The sequence below is a fragment of the Trematomus bernacchii genome, unplaced genomic scaffold, assembly GCF_902827165.1.
Source record: "Trematomus bernacchii unplaced genomic scaffold, fTreBer1.1, whole genome shotgun sequence".
In the NCBI taxonomy this organism is placed as follows: Eukaryota; Metazoa; Chordata; class Actinopteri; order Perciformes; family Nototheniidae; genus Trematomus; species Trematomus bernacchii.
Genome location: NW_022987564.1, coordinates 6,994,295 through 7,017,462, shown reverse-complemented (window position 1 = coordinate 7,017,462; position 23,168 = coordinate 6,994,295). Strand labels below are relative to the sequence as shown.

The following is a 23,168-nucleotide window of genomic DNA, read 5'->3' as shown; positions in this document are numbered from 1 at the left end:
GGATAATTTATGAACTGCAAACCAGTTATATAGTATTTCTAATTCCGCATTCACAATTTTAACAAGATCGCCAAGATTATGATGGGAGCAGAGAATGATGGCAAATAAAATGAATTTGAACAGATCCGAGGTGTTGATAATGTCATTAATATAAATCAGAAACCGTTTTGGACCTAAAATTGATCCTTGTGGGACTCCACATGTTATAGGAAGCTTGTTTGATTTCGCCTCGTCTATATCCACATATTGTAGCCTATTTATCAGATAACTCTTAACCCATTCTTTTACTTGACCCCTTATGCCATAATGTTCTAATTTGTGTAGCAGTATAGTATGGTTCACAGTATCAAAAGCCTTTTTAAGGTCAATGAATATACCAGCTGTAATAATTTTTTTCTCAATGTTGTTGGTAATTTCTTCGAACAGTTCAATTACTGCTGAAGAAGTAGAGTGATTTTTCTGAAATCCATATTGGCTGGGGCATAGTATATTACATTTGCTGAGGAATGACTCCAGACGGTTGTTGAAGAGTTTTCCAAGATTTTTTAAAATTGTGGTAGTAAAGAAATGGGTCTATAGTTATTAAGACTTGATTTATCACCAGATTTGAAAACCGGAATCACCTTGGCGATTTTCATTTCATTGGGGAAAATACCTTGTTCATTTCTGATTGCTCAAATATAGACATCTGAATAATTATTTGACTGTGTGCTCTCCAAATATGTTCAAATTAGTGGTGATATATTGGCTTGACATCTCATTTAGTGAGGACAGGCAGATTGCAGAGCCATGATTGAAAGCTTAATGAATGATTCATAATCTGAAATGAAATGGACATTTTCATTTGGGCATCTGCAACAATCATTAGCTGGACACGTACGATTTCTACATCAGAAATAAACAAACCATGTCAATTTGGAGGTTTACTTGATTGTACCTGGAAATGTTGGTAGGTGCTGTAATAATAAACACCATAGAATGTGCTTATTAACAAACTAATATTGAAAACTCTCCATTTCCAATTGAATTATAGTTTTCTCACGTTTCATTTAGGTTTAATTTGCTGTTTGAGGCTGTATCCTACGTGTGCTTTACAACATATTGCTAACCCTCTGCTCTCTTGATGTTCCAGGAATGTTTTGAGGAAGGGATTGTTGTCTAGTGCGAAACAAACAGATGGGATGAAAACTTGACCCACTTTTTCATCTGGACCACTCTGAATAGAAAGGAAGGAGGGTTATTGAAAGATCAGTAGGATATATATACGGTATGTCATTAATTTATAATGGATGAATACAAAGTGCATTAAATACAGCTCTTTGTTTCTTGATCTTCCTCACTATACTTGCTGGTTTAGTGGCACTCTTTCATTGCCTGCTTCCTCCAGTCAGTTGTTTATGTTACATAAATCAGAGAACGGGGTTTCCTGACTTCTCACATCAAAAAGTAGGTCAAGGATCGGTCATATAAAAGATGTGCTTGTCAGACGGAGAGACAGAGAGAAAGACCTTGATATCCCAGCAATCCTCTAAGGATATACTCAGTTCTTTCTGGGCATGCAGCTGCTGTACCTCGTGATAAATGACCTGTGCTTTGAGAAGCAAGGGGCGCAGCTCGGCCATGAACCCTATGCTTTAAACCTTGTATGAAGACTCGGGGGAAGGGAGTATTTAATATACAAAGGTTGTTTTGTAATGCCCATTTTCCAAAAGTAAGCCTAGCTTAGAGATTGCATTCATCTCTAAAAATGGAAACGCTTAAATGCATTTGTATTCCTTTGTAGGAAGATAAAAAAACTCTTACTGTTGTCAATACAATATTTGAAAATGAAGACCTGCATCCTGTCACCTGTGTTGCTCTTTGGCTTTAACTTTCTCATCACTTAGACACACGGGAACGTTTGCGTTTACGCACCGTATGCGTTTTCAAAAAAGTCTTCAGTTCACACGAGACCGCTGGAAACGCTGGAAACGCTGGAAACGCTGTAGTACATATGCCGAGACTGTAAGTGGCGCTGCTGCCGCCACAAAATACACCAAAAGCAGCGAAGAAGACCCCGGAGCATGGTTGCCATGGTTGCCCTTCTGTTTATTCTCCGCGGTGGACGGCGTGTGCTCCTGCTGTAATTCTCTCCGGTAGTCCACCAGCAGATGAAAAACACCCACCTCTCCGCCTCTTCCAAGGGACGATGGAACCGTGCGGCAGAGTTTCCGTTAACATTTTTTTTCGCCGATCAACATGTCCGTTAAAGTTGAAATCTTCCGGACAAAATTAGAAAAGTGCCGGTCAGAGGTCTTCTTTGTTATTTATTGAGCTTTAAAACAAATTGATAACGACTCTATATAATAATATAATAATAATTAACGGAGCCTCTCTTTTCCTCCCCTCTTCTGACAGCCCAGCAGCTGATCTCTGGGGAGACGTGGGGAGAGGGAGGCGGGGCTATTTCATCGTTATCAGAAAATGATCGTATAGGGCGTACACACGGAGCCGTTTGACCCCCCAGAGCGTTCCGTTTGCAGATCTATCCACCTTGGGACCCGTTATCGTTTGCGGGGTCCGTTTCTATCGTTTTGTTACAGCCTCGTGTAAACGAAAGGGCTATACGCAAGAGAAACTATGCGGATACAACCCGTATCGTCCTCGTGTAAACGGGGTCTTAGGCAAAATCGCTCTCCAAGGCGTGGGCGAGTGACACCTCTATCCACACGATGATCAGAACAAGGTGATCTTTATGCCCCGCACTATATTCACCCTCATTTTGAATTGGAAAAGAAAACATTAGACTCCGATTTATACTTTCATTTGCGGCGATTTGAAACAAACCCACTTGACACTGATTGTTATTGTGCATGTGATATAATTGCCTAGGTCAAACTGTATGTCAACTGTTTTGAAATCCAGTTTCAGCTGATAACATGAAAGGGGTCGTATTTTTACCACATGTAGAGAACAGTTACCCTCTAGCATCATTTTCTCCTCCCACGCCTGTTTAACAATGCCATGAATTGTGTAGCAAACTATTGCAATAATTGCCTGTTTTTTGGACCTCGGGGCTGGAGGAGGTAATTCTTGTGCACAGAGATGAGATTTAAAACGTGTATATCCTGCCTTGGGGGAGCACAGGTAAGGGGCTAATGTACACATCAACTGGAGCAGGAGACAGGATGAGCTGCAGAGCGGCTGCAGTTCAGCACCATGGACAGAGACGAGGCTTCACGGACACATCGCTGGCCCTGGTGCTGAAATTCAGCTGAATTCTTTGCTTAGAAGAATACACTGTTACCCATGTTATGATTTTACATTAGTTAAAGTTAAAGCAATAGGCATGGTAGTTATTTAAAAACAGCCAATTATTCCAAGTTCCTATGTCTTGATTATCTTCACATTCATTCTGAAAATGTAGTTTTCCTGGGACTCACAATCTGCATTTCGACACGTTGTAACTGCCTGGTGTCACTGTTTATTTCACCACCAAATCAATGCAAAAAGTCCCGATCCCTTTGTTCATGACTAATATATATTCCTAATAAAAATATATTTTTTGTTGATCCTATTGGGGATTCTCTTTTCATCCTATGCTTGAGATTCACACAGCAAGCTGTCTGTCTTATCATGCACAGAGGCAGCTCGGCAGGTATACAGCAGGTATAGAGCAGGTATAGGGAATCAAAGCCCAGCTGACTGCAAATATCTCACCATCGCTTAGGGTGTGCGATTTTAATGAACCACAGAAATATAGCTGTACAAAGTGTTTTTGATGTGACTGTTGTATGACGTGCTAACAGGGCTTCATGCTTATATACAGCCCTATATATTTAACTAGCCTGCTCTATGCATGTCTGACACGTCGTCTGCCTCCTCCAACATAAAAGCAGTAAATCACCCTTGGCCGTCAAGCCGCTAAAGAGTCTGCCCCGCATAAAGCCCATGCAGCCTTTCCACCAGGCCGTTATATCCCCCCTCCTCCCCTTCCTCCCCCTCCTCGTTTCCTCTCCTCCTCCACACACTCCTCTTGCGCGCGCGGTGAGCAGCAGCGGCTTCAGCGCTTCTCTGACGCACCATCGGAGATGAGCATCCCAGTCCCACAGGCTGTCAAGGCACAATCTCTCCACATCTCCCCCTCGGACCTCTGCGGTCAAGAATTCAACGTCATTTGTTATTAATCTGTTTACCGTGTCGCTTCGTTGTCTCGTAATCCGTCAGATTCAGCATTGCGTTGGAAGGGATGCCCACAGTTGCCATCTCTTGGCTTGGAATTTACTTCGGAGGTGATTTCTGTATCCGCAACAACTGTCAAGGAAAGTGATTGATCCCTGACTACTCTTAGGAATCTTTTTGTTTTCGGGGCATCCTGCAGGACATTCTTCTAAGATAAGTGGTTCAAATTAAAGGTGAAGAGGGGTTGAATTAGAGGGCTGCTGTGACAGGAGATCGTTTGGATGACGGACACCGAGAGGCTATAGCTTTGCCACTGCAACGCGAATTTCTGCGCCCTTGGAATATTCTGATAGAGGAACTGTTATAGAGTAGAAACATTTTTTTATTTTTCTCAGTACAGTAATAATCAATACGACGAGTTTGGGCACTGCAGGGGCTGCTGCGGCTTTCGTGTCTGCTCTGTTTTGAAATACAATTTCCTTGACGGGCGGGCGTCTGAGCATCCCGGACTAGCCCGACTTTGCGATGCCCAAACAGTGAGGGCACGGTGGGATCTCACTTGGTCACCCTGCACTGTAGCATGGCTCCAGCCCGGAGGGACTGCAGCGGCTGGGAGATGTTCCTCCCGACGGGATGTCTGCTCCTCTCTGTTTTGCTATTTCACCCTGCCCTGGCCAAGGTGTGTAACGACCGCACCAAACACGGACAGGACAACAGCTGGTTCGCCAGGGACGGGGAAAACTTGCCCATCATGGTGCTTATGCCCATGAACGAGTCGGCCCTGATGAGCGGCATCAGCCAGGGCATCGAGCCCGCGGTCCAACTGGCCATCCAGCACATACGGGAGTCCAGGAAGTACTCGTTCTCACTCATCACCAAAATCTATGACACCGAGGTAAACACACACACAGTAAATCCCTTTCACTAAGCTGCTGCTGCTGGTTGGCCCAGGCGTGTTTAAAACAGTTGAGTGTGTGTGTGTGCGCGTGCGTGTGTGCATGTGCGCCGTGTGAATGGCGCGCGCATTGCCCCGCAGCACTCCAAACATTGTGCGTCCAAGGGGAAACATTGGGTTTTGTTATGATTGGAATATGTGCAGCCTCGTTGTCGGTGAGCGTGTTTTCAATGCGCAAAAGTCAAATGCTGTCTCTTTACCTCCCTTACCCGATGTTAATGCCTGTCCCCCATAGTGTCTCTGTGCTGTTGAGTGTCAGTGTCAGTGCGTTTTATTTGTAACCCGTTTTCACCAGGCACTGCATCAGCCGGGCACTCCAAAGCCACTCTCTCTTGCTCTCCCTATATTGGACGTTTTAATGATGACTGCAATATCAGGATGAAACGGAGTGTGATACAAATGTCATTCATCGCTATCACCCAATTTAAATAAAAACGCTGCATTCGGTGGTTTTGCTACGATCACTTTATAAGATTTGTGTATGACTTAAGATGGCTTTGTGCTATAAATATTTTCAGTCACGAATCAGTGAATCTGTTAACGAGTGAAGGGCTGGTTCTCATGGTGCCAGAAGATGGCGGTAATTCGATGTACGATTTCTTCTGACTCCTTGCACCCTTGTAAGCAGCTGCGTCCCACAGCCTTCCAGCTCCAAATTAGCATCTGCTTATTTGATAACAATAACATCAATAACATACCCCTGCAGTTGAAGTCCTCTCGAAGTTTAGCTGAATCTCTGCAAGATTTGACATTGTTGTTTACACTTGATTTATTTAAAACAGCCAACAGTTCTTCAGTCATTCACCTGCTTTTTGGCACACAATGCAATTGAGGAGCTTAAAACTGCATTTAAGAAATAATATTTAATTACAATGCATATAGAAAATAAAGACAGAAAGATAGTATTAAAGCTGTTTAATCAACCAGTTGCCATACCAACATGAAGGGACGTTGATAGTTTGACAGATCGGCCAAATCAACAATAAGACTATTGTCCAGTACATAAGATGACTTTGACTTGCTACTTAAATTAACAATATAAAATACAACCATATTAACAATTTATGCTATAATTCCCCCTCTAGTAATACTTTTTGATTTCCTGTCGAGCACTTTTGCAGCTCATTGTTGGTGCACAGGTGTGTCTGTGTGAAACGGCACACACATCTCTTTTGACAGAGGTAAGCCCTCACAGGCAGCATGCGCTCAGACCATGGGATTAATATGCTCTTATGCGAGTTATGATTTTTCTCCTTCTATTCCCGGGAGAGAAAGATGAGCTGGAAGCATGAGGTCAGTGGGCCAGCCTGACTTCCGCTTGCTGGGGATGTCTGATAGTGATGCCCGCTTTCTAAAACTGACGATCAATGAAACTTATGATAACAGTGATATACGATGACTTTCTGGTCATAGGCTAAACTCTAATGCGCCGTGGCACTTCATCTTCTGGTGTATTTGACATTTGTTTAGTCAACAGGCCAGCTGAAACTCTAGGCTCTGATCATGTTTTTTGAAATGTCAATATAAATGTAGCGCCTGCACTAAAACACCCATGGTTTTCACCTCAATAACACATACATGCTAACATATAAAGTCAACACTTATTACATTATTGTTTTTACAGACCTCATATACAGTGGCGGTTCTAGCTGATATGGCGTCCTGGGCGGTGCACCTTTCGTTGTTTCGTCTTTCAGTATGCACAATGTAGGCCTATTACCTTTTCAGAATAGGAACTGTTAGAACAATAACACAACTTCCTACACTACTTCTTTCTTGGCATAACATATCTCACAAAAGATGGGCTACAACATATCAGAACTGTATAGGCCTATATTACAGACAGATTTTAATTATGCCTCCAGTATGGAAAATGACACAAAGGACTTGTCAGTACAATTACCTTTGAGGTGTTTGCTAAATGAAGGTGACTAAATCAATAACGGTTATAGTGGTTGTTTATAACGTTTTTTTTGTGCCGCCCCCTGTCAAAATGCCGCCCTAGGCATCCGCCCATGTCGCCCATATCAATATCCGCCACTGCTCATATACATGCAGTCCAGGGCGACAGTATTCAAACATAAAACACCCAACCCTGTTTTAAACAGCTTCATAGCTATATAAGTCAGTGTATCATGCAGAGTGATGGAAGACCCCAGTATTAACAACAGATGAATGCATAGTGTAGTTAACTGTAATTGCTTAAGAAGGACCAAATGTTAATACTGTACTAGATCTTAATGAAGAATGTTGCACAGTGGTAGCCCGTTGGCTCTGTCTTAAATAAATCTGAGAAAAAAGTGCCTTGCCAGCAACCCAGAGTATATTTACAAGCTATTTGAAATCATTTGGCACACCCTGCCATGGTTACAGTCAACACAGGACCACAGAGTGCAAATGGCAATATATAACTGCAACAGAGTTCATGTATATTTACAGAAAACAATACAAAAGTATGAGACTTACAGTAGGTGGGAGAATCACAATTGTAGATATCTTTTAAGATATGAGAAACTATTATTGTTTTTTCATATAAATTGAAGCGGTGTGAATTGTTCTGATTGTCTCTGGAGTATTTCCAGGTGGATGGAACCTTTGCCAAGGACAGAGAGTACTATATTGCTTTTGGAGCCTCTGACATACTGTATTTATGGGAGCAATAATGGGAAGTTAGTGATGGCTGTGCTATTAGTAATTTATAATACATGTGTTCATAATAGTTTTTGATGTATAATCATTTCTTACACATGCATAAAGACCAAAGACATTCATATGCACACAGCTTTCCCACATACCACATGCTTATGTCAGAAAACAATACATGCATCAGTGGTTTATTGCAGCCAGCAGCAGGCCAAGTGTGTGTCTCTTCTGCTTGTACGTACGTGTGTGTGTATGTGTGTGTGTGTGTGTGTGTGTGTGTGTATGTGTGTGTATGTGTGTGTGGGCACTGGGATTTAGCCTGGCAGATGTAAGTAATCAGTCCCTGAGCAGAGGCTCTTTATCCCTTTATCCCCTGTCGGTGGAGCTACAGTACACTGAGCAGGCCCAGTCCATCCCCTGGTGTTGTGGAGCTGGGTGGGTCTGCCGATGATGTAGAGACACCGGGGGGCTGTCCAACACTAAAAGGCCTGAGAGCTGAAGCTGTGATGCTAACACGAGGTAGTTGGTTGCTGGAGGACTGGAGAAGCAGTTTCTAGAAGAAGAGCAGATGTCCTGATGGGGAAAGCCTGGAGATGAGATGTAAAATGCAGGCTGGTGTGAAACCGGCTGGATCAGGCCAAAGCCAGACGTTTTGAACAGTACAGGCATTGTAGCAGGCTGAGGCAAATGCAGATGAGAATACATCTTTGCTTTAAACCCAGAGCATTGCAGGTAGAAAAGAAGCAGGATGGATTATTTCAACTGGGAGGCTTAGTGCTGGAGCAGGAGTTGGTTCTCCATCACAGCTCTAGATGTGTGAGTGTGGGCTTTAGTGTAACCGAGGACTGATACTGTAACTCTGCAGGCTTAGAGGATCAACGCTTTGGAGAGGACAGGAAGGACTGGAGGAGGATGGAAGGGAGACTTTGGGCAGTGAGAGCGTTCTATAGCTAAGCTACGCTAGTTCAACAGCTTAGGATGCATGACAGGCTCTTGAGAGGAGCCACTCAGGGAAAGATCATGTTTTAGCAGTATAGTTCACAATGTACTGTGAATGGTATCAGGTTTGTCATCACTGTTGTGTTGTCTTCAGCTCTGGAAAAAGACATCAGACAATGGATGCAAATGGAAACCCTTAATAGATGAAATCAATATCGGGAAACCAAATGGATTCATACTCACGTCTTCTATAAAAGTTTGCTAATCATATTAAAGTTGGTATAGCACAGTAGTTGTCAGACTTTGACAGATCTTTGGCACTTTCATAGGATTTTGAAATGCAATTTGGAAACACGCCTGCCGTGTCCTATATTGAGGGAAACTCACTTTTAAGGGGACGCGCTTCCTCACTATCATGTTTCCTATATTCCAGCAGTCAGAGAAGAGTGAACACATGTATTCAAAGGCAAATCAATACAACCACAAAGACACAGAGTCTGCAATTGGAGATAGGGATCCTGCCTATGTACAGTGCCTCGGATACAGTATGCAGATGGTATTTATAGTATATGACTTTCCATCCATGCAATATGGGCCTCCTGAGACTGTGTTAGCAGTGACCTCGGTTCAGACTGCACACAGACTGCTTCCCTGCTCTTCTCTGAGGACAAAATGCAACATGTCACATTTGTGCACATGTAGGCAAGCCCGAAGCCACCGTACAGTACATTCGTTCACAGGAGGAAGAACCCCCACCCACTGAGCACATTTAAGGCGTTCTGTCATTTTGTCAAAACAAGTTATGTTGTTAGGAAATAGGCTTTACCATAATGGAGATCAGGATGCTGCAAAGCATAAGTCTTACGTCAAAGCGTTGTGCTTCAGATTTGAGGAGAATGTGCTTTAGCAACGTGTTATTGTTTATAGTTTATGTCATTTATATATTTTTCCAGTGAGAGCATCCCAGAGTGCCTTCTACCGATCTAACTGATTCACACCTTTTGAGCTTTTGTGTAAAACCATGTGACATGGGCCAAATGAAGCAGCGCCTTTGGACATCTTGTATGTCAGGGTCTCAGATTGTATGCCAGATATTATCTAAATATCTGACATCCACTCAGCGCCCAGGCGGTGACCCGGGGGAGGTCAACACAGATTTCCTGCCACTGCTCCTAGAGAGGGGAATGTTCAGGGATAGTAAGGAAAAGCAGAATGTGACAGTTCGGGTGCTCTCTAGGCATACAGAAAGTGCTGAGTGTGGCTGTATCCACTGACCCGACACAGATAGTGGGGATCAATGTGCAGCAGCCCTTCTCATGCAACGAACAGGATCTCAGGGCAGAATCAGAGAGAGAGGCGAGAGAGGCAGAAATGTGTAGGGCAATGAGATGGAGATCCCGAAATAGGATTATATCATCCTTTGTGCAGGAAGAGGAAATGGCCAGCCTCTTAATTCTGATTGGAACATTATCTAATGCCACTTGCATTGTTTCTGTGAGGCTTTATCGTTTAATGGCCATGTAAAAAAGCAATTAGTGCATGCAACGAGGTATGCACATCAGATGAGTGAAATGCTCCCCAGATATTGTGTTGTTGTGTCAATGATATCCTTTTACATTTTATTTTCTTCTTTCTTTTCACTCTGATTCACCCGGAATTAGAGACAGGTGGGTCACAGTTTATTAAGGTTGTTACATTTGAGCTATAATTGCTGACCTTTGTGTGAGTCAGGCTGCCAGTGGCCTGGAGGGCTCGAGCAAGACGAGCATAAACGTGAACTTTCCTGATAAAAGAGTCTCTAATGTGCCCTGAAGCTGGCTTTATGACACACAAGCACACATACACAATGGAAGTATGGTCATACACATACTGTATGAGCTCATGATTTGATACACTTACCACCACACAGACCTATTCTCTCTGTTCACCGCCACACGCACACAGATCACGTACACTCCCACATATGATCATGGCTCTTTTCAACTGGCACCCCTCTAGCACTGCCTGAGGTCAGGACAATGTGGTCAGTTGAGCACTTTGACATGAAGTGTTGTTCCAATAAAGACCACACCATCATCAGAGTGATTTATACAACATCATTACCTTCATGCCTCCTCCCCTGACCACAGGGAGTAGCCAAAAACCATACCTCACTGAAAACTATCATCAATCATTTGAAACCTGTGTAAAAGGACAAAAACAATCTCTGTGCACTGCATTTTGATTCTTCTTGCAATTACATCAATCAATGTGGCTTGCTTGAGTGGATTTATCAAGGAATTTAAAGGAATTTAAAGGACATATATTGCATTAAAAACATGGTAGAAAGTGACCTAAGATGCTTTTTTTTTATCCTTTCCAACCTAAGTAGTTACTGTATGTCCCCTCCAATTAGTCCCAGAGGTTTGTCATACATGAAAAGGAGAAATAAGTCTGACTGTTCCTCTTCTTTGGTGCATTAACACTAACCATAGGCCAACATCTTCTTGCCAATTTGTTAATGACACAATACTTTTTTTGATATCGTATTGGTATTCTGAACAGTAAAGTTCAAATGGCGAGTTCAAGTGTGACAAAAACAAATTAGCCTTCTGGCTTTCTCCACCTTTCCTCATTTTCTTGCAGTATATTACAGAATGGCTCTTGTTTATGCGTGTATGCTGCTAATTTGATAGAGCAAGAGCAAGGTTTTGGCATTATCTCATGTCTGCGGAGCCCCCCCCGCAGGGCCTGACGTGCTGACCAAGTCAGAGGCTAATGGCATGAGAGAGGCAACGGCTGAATTCAATTTGGAAAGCACCTTAGGCAAGGCCTGCTGGTTGCTTGCAAAGCAGTCAAAATGTGCGTTTGTGCATGAATGCTGTTGAATGTTAGGAAAGAATGGAAAAAAGTCTGTATGCTGAACGGGTGGACGGGTGTACTAAATGTCTCTGTGGCTGGTCAATATGGTTCTTTGAGTCTCAATCAACCAACATTGATATTGTTTAAAAATAGGGCAGTTTTTACTGGACCCTACTGCGAAAATGTAACTTAGCCAAATGCTGTGGTTCACTCTCATTACCACACATTTTCTGGCACTCTGCCCGTCAACTTGTTTCTTCCGCCTTGGTAAATCTGCCTTGGCGCGACTGGCTGGAATCTAATTGTAATCTTTGTTAGCTCATTGAATTAATAACATACAGTCAAGGCTCATTCATGGTGTGGTCAGTGGACTTCACTGTGGTCAGCATCATCACTTGGTGTTCATGAAATACAAACGAGAGAGTAAACACAGTACCAGACAAATCGCTACCTAACACACAAAGAGATGGAAGATATACTTATTGTAGTATTCCTCTCAGCCGAGACATTGCGCATCACCACAAACAATTATTACAGTATCCAAAATTCCACATATGTTTACCATAAAATTCATTGCATTTGAATTACAACCAGACGACACACTTCGTGAAAGCTCTATTGAATTCAGTTTGTGATCATCAATTAGGTTTCAAATGAATTTGTCATTGTCAAATTGTAATCTTCCTTTCTTTGTGCCGCCGTATTGTGTTTTCCCAGCAGATGCTACGATGAGACATCTGTTGGCATCTTTTTGCTTTCTTTTCTCCCTGACTGTACTGGTATATCATTGAGATGCACATTGACTCCAAAAGGTGGTGAACCAGGCATCTGGCTGCCATTAACATGAACAAACAGTTGCTCTCTGATTCACATGACTGCAGTGTGGTGCCGAGGGAGGGGACCCCCACTGGGAAATCACCCAGGAGATGCAAGCAGGCGGTGGGGGTGAATGAAGAGGTGGGGAAGGAAGGGAATATGGACTTTAGGAAGACGAGATAGGGGAGCTAGAATTTGAGGCGGATAAACCCTACAGAAAACGCAACTTTAAAGCAGCAACAGATCAGAGCAGAGAAGAGCTTGAAAATCTCTCATCTTTATTCAGTGCTGCTGAAAATACTGACAAGATGGCTGCTGCCATGTTGAGCGCAACACTAAGTCAGTCAGTCTGGCTGCTACTGCTGGTGCATCTCTAAAGCTGCCATTGATCCCTAGCCAAGCTATTTGCACAGACAGTTAACACAGTGAATGTTTATCCGCTGCAAACTACTTACAAAAAAATCACTCTTTCAAACTTCCAAATGTGATGTGAGAGCTGTGTTTTTGTTTTGGACTGTGGTTTCAGAAAGATATTCATGATGTTGTAGTCTGTTTACTGATCTCAGTTTTCTGCAGACACGATCCAGGAGAATATATGTTTGTGTGCTTATGGTTACCAACCCCAGGAGAGGTGCCCTGCTGCTGCTGCACGTCTGGAGAATTTCCATCACTAAAAGGCTGCGTATGTGCGCCAGTGTGAGAGAGAGACGCCGTCTAAAGGGAGAAAGAGGTTGTACGCGTGAAAGGGGTTTCCGATGTTTAATAACGCTCCTCCTCTAATGTTGTTTGACATTTTACCTTTAAACAAAACACTGGGTGACCTTGTTTTCGGCACAATATTGCCTTTGTCAGCCGTTATTAGACCTAAATCCTTAAAATTGTACCTTTCCCACTCCATCGCTGTCGGCTTCTCTCACTGATCAGCACTCCCCCACCCCCTCTCTCTCACACACACTCACAGAAACCAAATTCACCTCTCTGCCTCCCTGTCTCTCTCCCGTGAGTGGACAGAAATGAAAGGATTATGGTGGAAAGGGTGTGCCGATGTCATTAGAGATTGGACAAGTACTCTGAGCATGCTCCCGTCTGTAGCTCTCAAGAGGGCCCAGCACGGAGCAATCGGCAGAGACAGTCTGTCCTTGTCGGTCCTGTAATTACATTAAAGCTCATGTAATTCTTGGCCAAAAAAACAGGAGCCACCCATTGTGTGCTTCTTGGGGATGGATGTGCTTGTGGGCACACGTTTGTATGGCGCGTGTGTAAGTACTTGTATAGAGAAAGTCACTTTATGCTGGCGCTTGCATAAATCCACACACGCAGTATGTGGTTGTCTCTGATGCCCGGTGACCCCGTGTGTATGAATTTGCCTCTTTCTGGCAGCACGTGGTGTGTACTGTATGAGGCATGTGTGCATCCTGTTCCCACGGGTCAGTGGCACTTAACACTTGTTCCCAGAGGGCAGGCTGGTTGTCATGGCCACAGCTGGGACGTGAGACTCAGGCAGGTGCCACAGCAGAATAATGACCTTTTTTTCTTCTATATTTCTAACTATGACATGCCTCTACATTTGCACACACTTTTTTTAATCACTCAAACATTGATACTCGTACTCGAGAAGGGCATCAGGGTGCGGAGCAACTTTTGTGAAATTACCATGAAGAATTCGACTTATTCTCCATACTCCTTTATTGTCTGCACACATTGTTTTATAATGTAGCCTTTTTGGAACACTTATTTCCACATGCTACAATTGGTTGATACATTCATGCACAAAGTAGTTCCTTCAAGTTAGCCACGGGTAAAATACATATGAAGAAGTAATCGTCCCTCACATACAGCATAAGTAAAACCGCTTTGTGGCAAGGTGAAATGCTGCAGCAGGTCACACTGCAGTGCACCAGGTAATGGAGGGTTCCTGCTGTTAAATTAGATTAAAGATTGCCATTAAACTATCAGACAATAAGCCGAAAACCCAACTGTCTATAATGTCATGCAGTCATGTGTTCAGAGCACAGCAATAGCCTGTATCTTCTCAGCGGTTAGACTGTTGATCAAGTCCAATGTTTACATTTATTTTTCTCACATTTAATTATTGCAAACATTTAAGTAGGATATGAACATAGTAGAAAACGATCACACATTTCCACATTCCACCTTTATGTCTTAAGCAAAGGTTTGTATTAAGGGATATCAGAACAGGTCATTGTCAGTTCTGTTCCTTTGTGCTTCTTCAGAAAGAGATGTTCTACTGGAAGAGCGATTATACAGTTTCAGTCACACCGATAAGGACCCTCATGGAGTACCTGTCGGAGCACAGCCTTCACTGCTATTATTTTACAGAAATAGACTGTTGAGTTTAATGCATTTAATCTTCCTTGAGCAATTTATCGCATGCCTTTGTGCTCGTCCGGCTGCAAGAAAACCAACTGTCAGTTTGTGTTTTGCTTTTCCGCCTCTGGTGTGTGCCACTTAGATTTGGTGACCATCAGACATTAAAATGCTCTGTGTGTTTTCCTGTATTTCCTGATTTAACTGACTACACACTGACTGTAGGTACAAGGACTGGCTGGAAGTGTAACCATTGTGATGTGTTGCTCGTATTAGGCCCCAGCATGTGTTGATGTGGCACACTGCAGAGCTCTGCTCCAGCTGTCTCTGATACACATCGGACCTTTGTCCATTTGCCGCTCGCTCATAGTGGCTACCACTTCCCTATCCGTGATTGCTGGGGTCTGTTAGAGGAAAGCAGTTGGTGAGCCCATTGTGTGCCAAGAGCGATAACAACAGACAGTAGAAACACAGATGTAACCTACATACACCCACACATTTTCTACCAAAGTGCCCATGCCGTAGCAGTGGTATACGCATCTGTCATGCCCATCCAAAGCAGGCAATCATGCCACATGCGATCACAAAAGGCTGCACAATGATGATAAGAGATCCTTTGCAGCCAAGCTCTATCTGTGTGGCTCAGTCCTAATCTTTGTGCGTGTGTGTGTATCATTGTGTGTGTGTTTTCATGGAGCGATAGTTGGATAGCAAAACAGATTAAATAGTTATGTTGTATCAGTGGAATTGTGTTTTGTCAGTGAAAATAAAAAAAACAGTTGGACCCAGGAGAGGGTTGCATTTAGTTTAGAGTAGTTCCAACCCAATTTGGCAAACTGACCCCAGCCCACAACCCAAAACACACACAACCACCTATCCACACACCCTCACTCGAACCATCCCACAGAAGTAGCTGCACTGTGAATGTTGCTCTCAGCTCCACTTCATGAGGTCCTTTCTCTTTGGTAGTGATTCTCTAAACAAACCAAGTCAGACTGCAGCTGATAAATGGGTTGGGGTCTTGATTGGAGCGACCCGCGGTTGCCTGACTGACTAATGAACTGTTACTGTAAGGCGGGAGCCTTTTATTGCCTTCTTTATAGGAAGAAGAGGGAGCTGTTTCCTTTTTTCTAGTCCATTTCTTACTATGCAAGCACACACAAACACACACAGGGACGTATGCACAAGCACACACAGAGCCTGGTCCTCCCTGAAGGGCCGTTATCTCTCATGGTTATTTGCAATAGGCTTGATACAGGGGTCGGATGGTCAACAACCCGAGGCAGCTGATCTGATGACCATGCAAGAACCTGCTGTAGCAGACTTGTTGATAAATGGTGTGATCTAAACTAACACTGTAGGTACAATTCCCATGAGATGCAGAGCTCTATAAATCAAGTGTTCAAGTTTTCTTTTCATTGACAGCAGGGCCACTCTGGTCAACAGAACATGTGTGATGCAGTGTTCAGCTGCAGAAACATGCTCAATAATGTACAAGAAAGGTACAAATGATTTATATCAGTAAGGCTAAAAGCTACAGATGTTATATGGTTCAAGCTAAATGCTTTGATGAAAATTATGAATGATTTAGCTAAAAAAAGCTGTCCAGTTGTTAGCGTTTGAGAATAATCGTATGGAGGGAGAGGAACTACACTTTCTCTGTGCTCTCCGTTACTTGCAGGGGTGATAATGTGTTCCTTTATTTCCATCTGGCGTTCGCAGCAATTTTTAGTCCAAGCCAAAGTCATTAAAGCCCGAACAGCATGAACTCTGAGGACCATTTCATCCACATTTGCAGCATGTAAACTGATATTTGCAATATGCAGTACATTTTCTTTTGGACCACAAATGAATAAGACTCCAGGACATAAACTAGTTTTTACAAATTTAGAAAAATCTTCAGGTCTTTTCTCATCACCTCAAGATTCACAACACAGCAAGACTTAGTTTACGAAAGTGACATTTTATACGACTTGTGCAAATCAAAACTGCCAAAAAAATAATGTTTTCCATTGCACTGGCTTCCAAAGAATTGTTCAAACGTGAAGTCTGATAATCTTTGATCGTAGTTGATATGTTGAAAAGAGACTGAGGGGATATGTTTAGTATAATATTCGTCATCTCAGACAGTCTTAGTTGGTGATAACACTATTTTCTTGATTTAAATACTTACTTTTCTGCTGATTTCTTCCCTCTTTCCAAATGCACACTTGGCCATAAAGCAGCTGTTCATAAACCCCAACTGTGTGTATTGATGTCATGGCTAAAAACAGGGTGGTGGCAGAATGCCTGCTTTATTCTTTCTTTTGGGAAAACGTCCAAGAACAATTGACGCCACCATTTTTCCGCTTCGTAAAAATGTGCAGCTTGTTGAAAATATGGATCCAAACTGGACCTGAATTCCTTCACTTGCATACCACCCGGTAAATCAAACATTTCCTTGAGTTTTTCAATAAAGTGATCTTTATAGCCACAGTGGGATGCTTGAGGAAAGCACCTCCGGGGTTTTTCACCACTGCTGCCAAAACATACTGGCCACCCCTTCCTCTGCCAGCCATCTTTTATTAAACCCTTTCATTATGTTTGAAAATCCAAGGTAAAAGACTGCCAGGGGAATAAATGTCACCCGCCATATTCAGCCACTTTAACACACTAGACAAGATGAATAAAGCAATGAAATCACCAAGGTTATGTGTACAGTATATTGAGCTCTTGCAGTGACAATAGATTGATGGTTATTTAGCCTTTTTTTAAATGGCCTTTTGTGTTTAGGGGGAGACCCACGTGTTACACTATAGCGAGAACATCCTTGCCATGTATCATTCCTGCTTTTCTTACTGTGATAGTTATTGGGCTTTTGTTAGCTTTTATTGCCTCAGTGGTCTGTGATTGATGTTCCCAATGACTGGGGAGTGCTGGTTGGGCTGATGACACCCCACGCTGGGAGAAGGAGCGGTGCCTATCACGTTAATTCAATAGAAAACAGTAGGATAGTGAGTGAGATTTCATTATCCCATGTAAAGCACATCATTCCAAGGGCCATCTGGACGAATGGAGGACATTACTCCTAAGGCATATTCATATCAACATTCGTATTCACATGACAGAGCTAACACAGCCCTGTGCCGATGTCATTTTAAACAAGCTGTCTATTGGCCGGCATTGTGTTAGGCTAGTTGTTTCCGATCTGACGGAAAAAGGACGCCAATAAAGCTTTCCCAACTGTGAAGCTCGGTGTTGCAATACACCGAGCTTCATACTTTTTAAAGTGTAAAGTTTCTTCGCATTAAGCAACTGCCAAACAACCCAAATGCTAATTTTAACTGTCCACTCCCTGCCAGCGATTTCAGTTCCATTTGACAGGCTTTTTAAAAGGAGAAAAAACCCTTCTTGTCCACACTGAGCTACGGTCCATGTTACACTAATTACTACCCTTATTAGTATTCTAGTGGAACATTAGCAATTAGCACAGCCATTAAAACCATATGGGTCTCCTGTGGGCCAAAAAAGAAAGAAAAACAGAAACGAGGCTAAAATGTATGTTTTAAGTCCTGTTTTCACCGCTGTGTTAGTGAAATTGCGATTTCACCTTTCGGCTTCGGCAGATGAATGTGTAAAGGGTCCTTCGGCGACGCAGTGCCTTCTAAAGAATGTAAATTGTGCGGAAAGGGGACATCAATTAGACTTGGTGGTGTGCACACGCTGTGCATTTATTCATAAGGTTAGTTAACCTGCTAATTGTATGTGCTGGAGTCGTTCATCGTGGATGTTGACTGGATTTATTTAAACACAACTAATTACATAGCTGCACGTGATGTGTCGTACGCAATGGGATCGCAGTACCTCACACAATGGTATGCATACGTGAATGCATGTTTCTGTGTGCTCAGAGACATTCTCTGAACTTTAAAAAAGAACAAGACACGCATTCCCGGGGATGTTCACATGAATATATTAAAAGGTTGAATCCTTAACAATTCTCCGACGCTGACCTGTTGCTAGATGTAATCTTATTGAATACATTTACCAGATCACTGCTTTTAAGATGTACATGTATGAATCAGAATTAAACATGCTCCCTCGCGGTTGTTGGCAGCCTCCCTCTACATAAATATTATCTCTAGGCTGGTCTCTGCTCTGTTGACTCGCTCTGACACACGGGGGATCTGCTATTGATTTCTGGAAGGCCTTCACGCCGGCCTCCTCACTGGAATCCCATTTTCAGGAATGGGCCTTCCATCTCTCATTATGTGCAGCATCCCATCTGGTCCCTTCTGTTCGGTTTATCCTTCACTTCCTATTTGTATTATTCTCTATTTTAGGCACTCTAGAAATGTAGAATTTGTTGGTTTAGTGGGTTTAACAATCTCAAATACGGGCCAAACATCATTTCAGTTGGGTAAATCAATTTATATAGGACTACATTTAAAAATAAATATTTTGTGCATATGTGTGACTATTTCCTGGCAATGGCTTTTAATACAAAATGAATGCAGCAAGAATAACGTAGATTTAAATACCAACATGTGTCTAAAATATTATGGGTAAAATATTGTTTTAAATGTTGCTGTAAATTCGAATCTATTCACCCACCCACGCTGTCAGTGGTGGTGCACCGATGGAGTTATCTCGGGTGTTCCTCAAGGCAGAATATGTGACAACCATGGCAAAGGGACCGCAGGGTTACGACCAATCTTCTTTTTATTTGATAGAGGGCAAATGTAAATGTCAGCGACGTCTGAAATAGAAAGGTCTTCTAGTCTCTGATGCTACATGGAATAAGCTGTGACAGATGGAAGATGCATTGCAAACTATGTATGAGGGGAAGAAGATCATAAATACTAGAATAAGAAAAAGGGGATCTGTGGAAGAGGAGGCTAATAAGGGAAGCGATAGCAACCTTATTGTGCGGACATTGTAATATACAGGATACGCTAATCCAGAATATCTACACTGCCGATATCTACGCTGAAAAGCAAATATTCTATTGACTAAACTCTATTGATCATTCATGGGTTGCTCTAAAAGCCTGAGTTCAGATACATTGCCACAGCTATAAGATGGTGATGATAAGTGTAAAACATTTTGATGTTCATAGCTTTGACAAGAATGTATCATCATTTGTCTATTGGTGTTTACAGAGTTCTACATTTGTCTTTGGTGAAATAAATCTTAATATGATCCGTATCCCCCAGATCACTGAGGAACTACAGCTATCCATAACATATTCAAAAAAGAAGGCCTTGGCAGGGGTGTCTCTCATGTGTCACAGCTTCCTCCCACCACAACAACGGCAGACCAAGAATAATGTTAATGTCTATTTCATTCATTTATTCATGAGGGTAATTGAAATATTAACGCAGCTGGTTAGACACTGGAGGCAGAACGTCTACAATGCTCAACTCACCAAGGAAATTATATTTGATTTACACATAGATTCTACCCCTCACAACATTTTCCCTATGTGTTCAATTGAGTAGTTCCCTGGACATGTTTTTTTTACTTTGGTGGATATACGTTGAATTTGTTATAGATATACCATGTTTGTGTGTGTGTGTAAATAACCAGAAGGTTAGGTTGTGGGAGTAACTCGTTAAAAAAAAAAGAATGAAGTAGTTGAGCAGTGTGCAGATGAACAGAGAAGAGAAGAAGATGTGATGTGAAGGATATGTAGTGAAAAGAGGATTCTGGGAAAGAAGGGAAAGCTGGATGACGGCTTGATGTGACTGGAGCAAACACAACCTGGCATGTTTACCCCCTTCTAATGACGGGGAAGTGGTGCTGGGAAAAGGTGTGTGTGCAATGAAAGTCAGACAGAACATCTCTGCATGAACTGTTTGAACTGCACACACACACCTACACACACTTCACAGGCATGTGGCTTTATGTTTTAGTTCTGCATCCGTGTGTGTATTTCGTTATGTGAGTTTAATTGCGCTGATGTGCATCTAGGCGTATAGTGTGCGTGTTCGCGTGCCTGTGCGTGCCTCCCAGATAGTCATTTGGGGTTTTTGGCTCGGAAGCGAGAAGGAACATGACGAGAGTGCCAAGCTTGTTGCGGGGTTTTTTTCTCAGACAGTCGCGGGGAACAGGCCTGCAGAGGATTGAGGGGGGGGGGGGGGGGGGGGGGAAAGGCTGGAGTCCATGTGCTGCAACTGTCACATGTCGCGCTTGGCACAGTAGTGGGCGAGTGGCAGGAGGGCGAGGAAAACACCACCCACCAGGATCCGTGGGTGTGGGGCGGGGGGGGGGTGGGCTGGATGGCTGCAGAGCTGCAGAGCTGGAGTCCCCAGGCTTTGTCAAAGGGAAAAAATACAATGCAGAGAGATAGATCTGCCACCAACAATCAGAGGAGTAACACCACTGTGTGTGTGTGTGTGTGTGTGTGTGTGTGTGTGTGTGTGTGTGTGTGTGTGTGTGTGTGTGTGTGTGTGTGTGTGTGTGTGTGTGTGTGTGTGTGTGTGTGTGCTGAAGACAGAGAGAAAGAGATACATACTTACATATTATTTGTGTTTACAATATCTGAAAATATATTAAATAATTCTGATACACCTCCTTTAAATAGGACATGCATTAGGACATGCATTTCCACACTTGCAGTGATTCCATATTTGTGCTAAAATAACATCACAAGGGTAACAATTTACAACTGAAGGGTTTACAATGGGCCTACTTCAATGCACACCCTCACATGCCCTTTTCAGCTTGAACTGTGATCTAATCTCCACAATTTAACTTTAATAATCTTGTCCTGAAGCCACTCCTGCTTTGTTTTGGTTGTACAGCACGTTGTTGTAAGGCTGAAAGTGAATCATTGCCATTCTGAGGTCATTCTGCGCTCTTGAGTAGGTTTTTGTCAAGGACCCGTTTTGCATTTTGCGCCATCCATCATTCTCTTACCCACGACCCAGTACTGACTCACTGTTGCTAGAAATCATACACGTACATAGGCATTACGCTGCCGTAAGCACGCTCCTCTGTTGGGACAGCACAGTATTTGCCAGTTTATTTGCAGCATCAGCTGTTACTTGTCAGATTTGCCATTAAGTGTTTAGGACACAGTTAAGTTTTTGGTTCTGAAGGCCAGAGATTCTTCTGTCAAAGTCCTTTAGGGGCCTCGTGGGAAACAGGACTATCTTTTTTGTAGTTTTTCTACTTTAAAGTTAGAATGGAGAAATGCAAAAATGGTTGTTCATCTAGCTGTGTCGCTACATATTTGCCCTTCCAAATATTCCTTTGCATATGAACATAGTTTTTTAGGAAGTATTTTGAGAATAAGGCTGATGATATTCTAACACATACCTCCTAGCTCTGCTTTAATCAAATGTATCCTCAAAAGTATATTAATTTTCCTGGGTTGTATTGACAAATGAAATAGAAAGAAAAAAAAAACACAATCATCTTGTTTTAATTAATAATTTTAAGCAATCCGAGGCCTAATTAAACAGTAACATATTCATATATGTGAGGATTAAAAGAATATAATGTATACAGAAATGTCTTTAATTCATTACAGTGAACCCACTAAATTGAACTATTTGATCCTTTTATATATGATCTTGCCTTCTTTGTTGTTATGTATATTTGTATACGAATTGATATTGGAAAAGAACGTGTTCTGCTTTGAAATTCCCAACGTGGTGCCGCTGTGAGCGGTGTGGGCCTTTTTAAACACGTCCTGTCTCATTTAGATCAAGAGACATCTCAAGTAGGATCAAAGGAACCCAGATAGATCCAGGCTCCGTGTCACAGGAAAGGGGGAATATATTCAGTATGTAAATGAATTATTTCTGCATTTCAGATTCAGGTGATAAACATGGAGCAGTAGAGAGACACAACGAGAGAAGAGAACAAATGAAGAAAGTAGAAAACGTGGAGCTAATTTGAATCCCAGAGGAAACATGGCGTCAGTGTTCATGCTTTTGTGATGTACGGCATGTCAGTGTGCTCATGCAGTAACATACAATAACAGATAGGGTTCCCATAGAAACACTACATATTTTTTACCCACAACCGCGCTGGCTTACAACAAAGCCCAGTTTCCCCATCACCCTTCATACATGCTGTTTGATCCTCAAGGCAACCAGCAACCCCCCCACCCCACAGTTGTACTACAACATCCCACGTGCCCCGTTTAATTCTCCCCCCCCCCATCTCTCCTTCTTCTTGTTTCCACCACCTCTTCCCTCTGCTTGCTGATGATGGGATGTGTGCAGTGTACAGCGTAAGGCATCCTGGAGGAAATCTTCTGTCACACATCATCATTATGCGCCCAAGGACGCCTGTGTTTAAGCCTGGGTTCCTGGTGCTGTCATGTCCCCTGATTATGGTGTAACGGATTGATTAACCCCTGGAGTGGGAGCAGCCCTTTTCATTATGGTGGCAGGCCGCCACCTCTCTCTGGGGTGTCACTTTGTAAATATTTGTCTCGCTCACTCTAACTCCTCTATGCATTTAACTTGTTGCACTATTGATTAACAAACCC

General features: G+C 42.7%; 1 protein-coding gene across 1 annotated transcript in view; it reads left to right on the top strand.

The window, feature by feature from the left end:
- Positions 1-4,052: 4,052 nt before the first annotated feature.
- The window catches only part of gabbr2 (gamma-aminobutyric acid (GABA) B receptor, 2), a 160,321-nt gene continuing 141,205 nt past the window's right edge, over positions 4,053-23,168 (top strand). Inside the window, exon 1 of the mRNA XM_034124262.1 lies at positions 4,053-5,056. Within this exon, the coding sequence (XP_033980153.1) occupies positions 4,742-5,056 (315 nt within the window). The 5' untranslated portion in view covers positions 4,053-4,741. The remainder of the gene's footprint in view (positions 5,057-23,168) is intronic.